Source organism: Acinonyx jubatus, chromosome A1 (genome assembly GCF_027475565.1).
Source record: "Acinonyx jubatus isolate Ajub_Pintada_27869175 chromosome A1, VMU_Ajub_asm_v1.0, whole genome shotgun sequence".
Classification (NCBI taxonomy): Eukaryota; Metazoa; Chordata; class Mammalia; order Carnivora; family Felidae; genus Acinonyx; species Acinonyx jubatus.
Genome location: NC_069380.1, coordinates 101,430,764 through 101,440,000, shown reverse-complemented (window position 1 = coordinate 101,440,000; position 9,237 = coordinate 101,430,764). Strand labels below are relative to the sequence as shown.

Genomic DNA, 9,237 nt, shown 5'->3' with positions numbered 1-9,237 from the left:
CATAATCATTATAGTTACTGTTCCTTTCACTTAAGCGGATGCGTAAATGTATGAAATGGCTGTAAGCTCAATTCTGTTTATAACCTCCGTTCATCAGGACGAATTAACTGGGAGAAGAAAATCGGAGAACGTCCGTTGTGCACTTTAACGATGATGTAGCCCATTCTTAATGTAATCCCCTATTTTAAGGTCTCCGACTCTTCGCCCAAATTCGTTGTAACCCGAGTGATTTTTTTTTTTTTTCCCTGTTTAAAAAATGGAGCCCGTAACTTGATGTGGCATTTGTTGTTTATCTGCAGGGGCCTATCTCTCTCCAGGCTTTCATTATCCTGTTTATGGGAAGATGTCAGGGAGAGAAGAGGCAGAGAAAGTCAATACCAGCCCCAGCATCAACACGAAAACAACATCGGAATCAAAAGCGCTGGACTTGCTCCAGCAGCACGCCAACCAGTACCATAGCAAGTCTCCTGCCGTAAGCCTCCTTTTGTTGTTACTTAAAAGTACCATGTTTTGGGGGAGAAGAGGGGACAAGCTAGGAAGCGGTCTTGAAATATAAATGGTTTTCGAACCCGGCTCTGATTTCAAGATGCTGTTTTATCTTCGCACATAAAGAACGCAGTGTTCAAAGGCAAGATGCTTTCACACAGGAGGGGGAAGAAAAAAAATCGTCAAAGCGTACGTGGTGCTGGCGAGCTTTTCTGTCGCAAAATGCACCGTGCCTTGACTGCCCAGGAGGGCGTTTGCTAGGTGGACCTGTAAATTCACAGGAGCCGGCTTGCGGCGTGAAGTATTTCTGATGGCGGATATTTTGATGCATTGGCACGGGTGAGTCGCGTGGGGAAGGGACGGCTGCACCTGTCTGTTTTGGCCTCGACCCATTGTCCTGTCCCTGTAACTTCCCGAAGCAAGGGAGACACGTGCCTTTGTGAAAGATGGCTCCACCCTTGCTCCCATCCCGGCACCACCCCCTCCGTGAAAGAGGGCAACTACTAGTCCTAAAGGCTGTTGTCAAGAGAGACAAAAGGGTGTGGCCATTCTTGCCTAGAAAAGAAGTTTGGAGTAAGATCCAAGATCTTTGATGTGGATGAGTCCAGCAGGGACTCTGTAAGCGAGGAAAGGGGATTCATGAATCTATTTCGGTGCGTCCTCCTTCCAGCACAGGCATTTTTTTTCTTTCCACGTGACAACGAGAACCTCAGGTTGGCCGGGTTCTAGTGGGCAGACACGCGGAGGAAAGGCAGTCGTAAACTGTGATTCGGGAGTACCGCAGCTTTTCGTTGAGCCTTCAGAAGCTGCCGGATTCCGGAATGCTTTCAGAGGCACAGGGCGATGATTTCCCGTACTTGGTATTGCCCTGTCTTGTCGAGAGGTGTATTTTCTTTTTTTGTTGATTTGTTTTTCAAAAGATTTTTTTTTTTAACGTTTGTTTATTTTTGAGAGAGAGAAAGAGTGGGAGTGGGGCAGAGAGAGAGGGAGACACAGAATCTGAAGCAGGCTCCAGGCTCTGAGCTTGTCAGCACAGAGCCCGATGTGGGGCTCGAACTCCTGAACGGTGAGATCAGAACTGAGCCGAACTCAGACTCTTAACCAACTGAGCCACCCAGGCACCCCGAGAGGTGTATTTTCAGTGGGCTAAAATGGATAAGGTGTATTGAGAATTGGGAGGTACGTTCGCCCCACAAAATGTAAGTAAAATACACAGTCATTAGAAAATTGTTTTCAACCTTCCTGACCCATGTATAAATGTTGTTTCTGAGAAGAAATCGGGTAGATCCTAATCTTGCAATTTCGAGCGACTGTAAAGAAAATGTTCTTTTATTTCCATCACTTGAGGCAAACCCTGATGCCACCTGGTTAACTTTGAGGGGGGGGCATTTCTTTAGCTTTGGCTTATTTCCAACTGGCACTCATGCGTGCCTTTTGAAATGATCTTCACTTAGTAAGGAATGTTAAGTAGCTCTGTGTTTGCTTCTGAATCATTTACACCTAGGGCTCAAAGGACAGAAGTGGGTTAGCACTCGTGTCGGTTGTTTTTCAGAGTATTTAGAGGGGCCCGTCTTTCTTTTCTGTTGCAGCCCGTGGAAAAGGCGACAGCAGAGCGGGAGCGGGAGGCGGAACGGGAGAGGGACCGCCACTCGCCGTTCAGCCAGCGGCACCTGCACACGCACCACCACACCCACGTGGGCATGGGTTACCCACTCATCCCTGGTCAATATGACCCTTTCCAAGGTCAGCGGTTCTGTCGTTATCGTGTTGTTCGTTCTGCTTTGGAAAACTGGGGGCCCAAAGGACCGCTCACGTCTTAAAACAAACACACTGAGCTTTGAGTTAACATGAACTCCAGGGAGTAAATAAGTTCCTAATTCTCATTTCCTAGTATTTCCTAGTGATACAATGAAGGCGATTCCCCGCGTCTTTGTGTTCTTTTGAGACAGGAAATGACTCCCACTTAATAATTGTCACTGGTTGATGTTATCGGTGGCTTCCTGCTATCTCATGGACTGAGGGTGGCGGCCAGTGTCTGGGGCAACTGAATACAACAATCCGAAGATCAGATAGCTGCTTGAGGGAAATTGTGGGAAAAAAGGGAGGCATAATGAGAGGCTTTGGTGAGATGGCACCGGTTTCTGCAGGCCTTTTACGTTGTATCTGCCCCCGCCCCCCCCCCCCACCCCGGAAGTAAAGGGAGTGACATGATTAGGTCTAACCTTTTCTTTTCAAATTTTTATTTACATTCCAGTTAGTTGACACACAGCACAGTATTGGTTTCGGGAGTAGAATTCAGTGATTCATCACTTCTGCACAACACCCAGTGGTCATCACAGGTGCCCTCCTTAATGCCCATCACCCATCTTGCCTACCCCACCCACCTCCCTCCATCAACCCCTCGCTCAGTTGGTTCTGTCTCATTATGAGTCTCTTGTGGTTTGTCTTCTCTTTTCCTCCCCCTCCTCCCATCTGGTCATCTGTCTTGTTTCTTAAATTCCATGTATGAGTGAAATCATATGTTTGTCTTTCTCCGGCTCATTTTCCTTAGCATAATATACTCTAGCTCCATCCATACATTGCAGATGGCAAGATGTCCTTCTTTGTGATCGCTGAGTAATACTCCATTGTGTGTGTATATAGAGGGGTGTGTGTGTGTGTGTGTGTGTATCCATTTCTTCTTTATCAGTCGATGAATCCGCCATTCATCAGTCGATGGACATTTGGGCTCTTTCCACAGTTTGGCTGCTGTGGATAGCACTGCTCTACCCCTCCAGATCTGTGTTTTTGTATCCTTTGGGTAACTACCGAGTGGTACGATTACTGGATCAAATTTAACTTTTTCAGGAACCTCCACACTGTTTTCCAGAGCGGCCGCACGCGTTTGCATTCCCACCAGCAGTGCAAGAGGGTTCCCCTTTGTCCGCACCCTTGCCCACACCGGTTGTTTCCGGAGTTGTTATTCCGGCAGGTGTGAGGTGGTATCTCACTGTGGTCTTGATTTGTATTTCCCTGATGAGGAGTGATGTTAACATCTTTTCCTGTGTCTGTGAGCCGTCTTTCGGGTGCCTTCTTTGGACAAATGTCTATTCGTGTCTTCTGCCCATTTCTCACCTGGGTCGTTTGGTTTTCGGGTGTTGAGCTTGCTAAGTTCGTTATAGATTTTGGATACTAACCCTTTTATAGATATGTCATTTGCAAATATCTTCTCCTGTTCTATAGGCTGCCTTTCAGTTTTGTTGTTTCCTTCGCTGTGCAGAAGCTTTTTATTTTGATGAGGTCCCAATAGTTCATGGTTGCTTTTGTTTCCCTTGCCTCTGGCAACATGTCTAGTAACAAGTTGCTCCAGCCAAGGTCAAAGAGGTTGTTGCCTTTGTTCTCCACTGGGATTTTGATGGCTCCCTGTCTTACATTGAGGTCTTTCATCCATTTTGAGTTTATTTTTGTGTATGGTGTAAGAAAGTGGTCCAGTTTCATTCTTCTGCATGTCGCTGTCCGGTTTTCCCAACCCCATTTGCCGAAGACACTGTCTTTTTTCCATTGGATATTCTTTCCTGCTCTGCCGAAGATTAGCTGGCCATACGTTTGTGAGGTCGTTTCTGGGTTCTCTGTTGTGTTCCGTTGCTCTATGTGTCTGTTCTTGTGCCAGTACCATACTGTCTTGATGATTACAGCTTTGTAATATGGCTTGAGGTCCGGAATCGTGATGTCTCCAGTTTCGGTGGCTACCATTCTTTTTCAGGAATGCTTTGGCTCTTTGGGGTCTTTTGTGGTTCCATACACATTTTAGGATTGTTTGTTCTAGCCCTGTGAAAAATGCTGGTGGTTATTTGATGGGGACAGGGTCAACACTTTTAATCCCCTGTAATTCGGGGGCTCTTCACAGCCGTTCACTGCTGTGACTTTAATGATGGCGAAACATTTTGAAAAAGCCATAGAATCGTTGTGAGATAGCCTTCGATTTGTGGTGTTCTCGTTGACCTCCTGCTGCTTGTCCCAGCTCTGTCACCTTACGGGGGTGGGTGGTGGCCCCATCTCTACCAAGAGATCCACTCGCTAGGTTCTTGCTGTCTTAGGTAGCTCAGACTGCCATGACAAAATGTCACAGACTCTCTGGCTTTAGACAACAGAAAGTTTTCTCATCGTTCTGGAGTCTGGGAGGCTGGGTGCCAGCACGGTTGCTTGGTAACGAGTACTCGGTTCCGGGCTTGTAGGTGGCTGCCATCTTGCTTTGTGCTTAAACGACCTGTTCTCTGTGTGCAGGGGGCAGGGGCAGCGGTGGAGGGAGGAGAGCTTGTGAGAGAGCTACCTTCTGGTGTCTCTCCTTATAAGGACATCATGACCTCATTTGACCTCAATTATTTAAGTCCTATCTTCAGATGATCACATCGCGGATTAGGGTGTCCGCATAGGGATTTTGGAGGGCCACATTCAACCCATAGCACTTGCCACGTTGGCCCTCATTCTGCTGTGTGAATACGAGATACCATGTGTGAAAGGTACCTCCAGGAGTAGGAAGTACTCTACACATGGGAAAGGTCATTTTTATTTGTTTAGCCCTCGTTACCACTCACAGTCAACTAGTAGCGTTCAGAAAGGTCATAGAGGGCTTAGAAGGAGAATTATCTTCCCTAGCTTTGCATGTGTTTTTTCCTGTTTTTCCAGGATTGTTTTCTGTAGAATTAAAAACTAATTTCCTATCAGGCAGCTTCGCGCCATCTGGAGCCATTCCGTTCTCTGACGGCTGTCTTTCTCTTGCAAGGTAGAAGTTAGGACTGTTGTTATGTTCGATTCACCAGTTCTGTGTTTCTTACGGGATGCAGGATGCGTTGTGTTCGTTCACTGGGGAAATGCTGAAGTGATAAAAGTTATTATGAAAGTATTGTATGCTAAGCAAATGGCGTGTTGCTTCTGTAATTCACTGTGACTTTTGATTCCTGTTGTTGCCGGGGACCTATTCTGTCTCCTGAGCTTCCTATTCAGGAATGCGAGCAAACCATTTAGTACCACGCAGAGTCACAGAGATGGAATGTTCTCTCTTCTCTTTGACTAGCTATTAAGAAAACCGCAGAGTATTGGATAAATGGCTAGATAGGGGTTAGACTAAGCGGTGTGGGCTCCGTCTCTTCTATGTGAAACATTTCCTGTGTGTGTTTAGGAGAGGACAGATTGCTGCAGCCCTTCACCCCTGGGCCTGCACCTGCTCTTATCTTTCCCGAGTGTCACAGAAACCCTGCATTTTTTCCCCCATTAGGCTTGACCTCCGCCGCCCTCGTTGCCTCTCAGCAGGTGGCTGCCCAGGCATCTGCATCAGGAATGTTTCCTGCACAAAGAAGGTAAATACCCTTACATTTTGAATCTACATTTTTCTACCTAGAGACATCTTAATGGGTGGGAGGCAGTTAAGTGTAGGCCTTTTAGACCAAAAACTTGGCTCTTTGGGTTTTTATATTCTTGTAACGAACGTGCTTTTATGGCCCGTTGCTTTACATGCAGCTTTCGTTCCGGGACCCTCATCTCTTTAGCTGTAATATAGGTTAGTAACTAACTGATGAGTGCTTTTATTTATTTATTTTTCAAGCAGTCGAAAAGCCTCTTAGGTTACCCTCGCAGCCCTGTTAAGACACTGCCGCCACCACTCCCTTTGTCTTACCATGTTTCAAACTAAAGTCACAAAGGGAGACGTTTATTTTCAGAATGCTAAAGGTCCTGTTTGTTCTTTGATACTTTTAATTATCCCTCAAGTTGTGTCAGAAAGGAACATGATTTATTTTTCCACAGTGTAGATCGTAACCCTCGTGTGCATTCCCTTTCTTGAATAAGCAGTTCCATGATTTGAATAGAATTAAGATAAGCCCGTCAGCCTTAGGGTTTTCACATTTTCGGCGTCAGGTGCGGATGGAGCCCTGTGCTAAGGTCTTCTTTTTCCTTTGCAGAGAATAACAAGATTGGAAATGTACGTTGTCATGTGACTGGATCACATGGGGAAGCGCTTTTATACAGACATCAGTTCCATGGTGTTAATTTGAAATGCCTTTAATGGCAGGCAAGAACCAGTCATTTCATTTTTGTAAATTACAGATTTTATCACAGAGTAACAAATGTTGCTGTAATTAAGCTTCTGTTTTATATATATATACGTATACATATATGTGTACATACATATATATATATATATATATATTCTTTACTTTTTGTATCAGTAACCAGGCTCGCACACACAGGGTCTGCTATCCCGTTGCAAACCACTCAGTAAAGGAAGTAAAAAAATGTATCTGTCATGTTGAAAAGCGTTAGCCACAAAAGGCTGCCTACTTTCTTTTCCTTTTCCTTTTCGATTGTAAATAAATGACGTATCCGTGTGCCTGAACCTTGCATATCCTTCATAGATTCCCCCCCCCCCGCCCCCCGCCCCCGCAAGGCCCTCAGAAAGGCTGGCTGTGATGATGACGCTTGGGTACAATTTAGATGTCTATTTGGTGGCTCCCGTTAAAGACACATCCGTGTAAAATGTTCCTGTAGTCACTGTTTGTACTTGTGTGTTGTGGAAAAAAAATGACTTTTGGAAGGCATGGGGTTGCCAATACCACAAAAACTGTGTTGTAGATAATGTAAAGATTAAAAATGGGGAAACAATGAGCATCTGTGAATAATGAGGTGTCATTTTTTGATAATCTTGAATGGCAAATAACCCAATAGCCTGCGTACCAGAGACATCTGTGATTGTTCTATTACTTGAATAGTCTTACAGTCCCCACCCCCACCGCCAACTTTTTTTTTTTTTTTTTAATGTTTACAATTATCCAGTTTTAGAAGAGAGAGACTTTAACGCCATTGCCTGGTTACTTGTTTTATGCTGTAATCTAGTTTATTTTATGTAAAATGTATATTGAATGCTTTCCTTTTTTATACCTGCCTTAAATAATTTGGCAATCAGAATTAAAAAGGTTTTTTTTTTTTATAACGGCTTCTTGTCTGTCTCGACTTCTTTCTAGTTGGCTGATAGTGATTCCAATTTTCAAAAAGCGGTTTCTTGATATTATGAATGTTCAGTTCATGGAGTACACACATGCTAAGCTTTCTTATATGATATGCGGGTATAACATCCAAGCGGTGTGTTTAATTCAGAGGACATGGCCATAGTCACTGGGTCTTTACTCTGAACAGGGGGCGTGATATCACTACAGATTGGTAGATACAGGTGGTTGTGATACGGAATGATATTGCAAAGTTAGTCTTGGCAATGCGTGGACGGTAGGTGAACTGTGTAAAAAGTCAGCTAGCCATTTATTTGACTCGCCATTAAGTTGTCCCATGAGCGGATTTTAGGCCAAACGTACAGAATTAACTGCCTCCTTCCTTTCTTCTTCCTTGCCCCCTTCCCGTCCTGCCTCCCTTCCAAGAAGCACTCACTGAGCACCTACTTTTATCCCGGACACTGTGTAGGCGCTGGAACATGGCCGTGAACAAAACAGATCGAAATTCCTGTACTCACAGAATTTGCATTTTTAGGTGTGGTAAGCATAATAAAATATCTCTGTGATAGAGTATAATAGATGGTTGATAAACACTACGGACCGAAAGCACGTGAGTGGGCATTGGGATGTGAAAGTCCGCGAGTGTAGATAGAGCGATCAGAGAAGCCTCAGTACTGGGGATGAGAAGTGATCCATACACAGATCTGAGGGGGCGGGGGGGGGGGGGGGGCATCGCAGCCACTAAGAAACGCTGCAGTGGGGGTGTGCTTTCTGTGTCTGGACTGGTTGATCTCCGTGCTTCTTTGCAACTGTTAAGTTTTTAATTTTACTCTAATTGCCAATGGCATTTCTCCCACTTGGTGTTCTAAAAAGTTCTTTAAGTTGCTGGACTTTGTCTTGCTGTCCCCCTTAGGAGCCTTGTCTTCACAAGTGGGTAGGTTTCTGTGCAATCCACATGTTTTCTCCACTTTCAGAAAATCACCTTCAAGTGTTACCCCTGCCGGGCGCCTTCCGGGTCCAGCCAGTGTTCTTACTAGATTTCTGTAGAAGGACGTTTTTCTTTGAATTTTCACTTGGGTTCCCTTTTGAATTTCGTCTTCGTGACTGTTGATAAAAAAATCACTCTCTGGTGTTTTCCTACTCTTAAGAGAATTTCACGTATTTCCCATCGTTTTGTAACCGCATTTTTAAATCCGGTTTTTCGTTTTCAGTTTGTAGACCACATCTTGATGTATCCTTGAAGAGCTGATGTAATTTTTCGTATGCCGCTTCAACAAGCATGTTTCCTCTGTTCCAAACCCAGTTTCAAGTATGTCTGTTAATGGCCTACGTGCTGCCGTAGTTCTGGAACAGACCAGACAATCGAGTTGTTCAAAACGCAACGGCAGACCAAGAGCGCCTTAAGTCTTCCGCTCACTTACCGTGTTCCTTACGGTGCCCGGGCGACACTACGGGTTCCTGAGGACTTTCCTAGTTTTCGTAATAAGTACTTTCAAGACAATTTTCGTAAAAGCCGGTCTTCCCCTTCAGCTGCAAAATGACTGGGTGTATGCTTACTACATATCAGCGTTTTAATCACTGCTAGTTAGGTGCCTAAATAGAGTATAAATAGATGCGGCCGACCATGCTTAGCTCTGTACCCGTAATAAACAAGAGTGCTGATAAGCGCAGCGCGATATATGACCAAAGGCACAGCGCGATTTGAACAGTCTCTCCCCCTAGGCTTTTACGGGAACATTATTCATGACTGGTTTACATTAATCACTAAATGAAG

General features: G+C 44.9%; 1 protein-coding gene across 6 annotated transcripts in view; it reads left to right on the top strand.

Moving 5' to 3' along the window:
* The window catches only part of ZNF608 (zinc finger protein 608), a 118,339-nt gene extending 110,894 nt beyond the window's left edge, over positions 1–7,445 (top strand). For 4 of the 6 annotated variants that reach the window (XM_053220366.1, XM_027076801.2, XM_027076806.2 and 1 more), the window contains 4 exons: positions 300–472; positions 2,076–2,229; positions 5,741–5,822; positions 6,423–7,445. In XM_053220366.1, the coding sequence (XP_053076341.1) occupies positions 300–472; positions 2,076–2,229; positions 5,741–5,822; positions 6,423–6,429 (416 nt within the window). In that variant the 3' untranslated portion in view covers positions 6,430–7,445. Of the gene's footprint in view, positions 1–299; positions 473–2,075; positions 2,230–5,740; positions 5,827–6,422 lie in introns of those variants that run through there. The other 2 variants (XM_053220365.1, XM_053220364.1) reach the window with 2 other exon arrangements.
* The last annotated feature ends 1,792 nt before the right edge of the window (positions 7,446–9,237 follow it).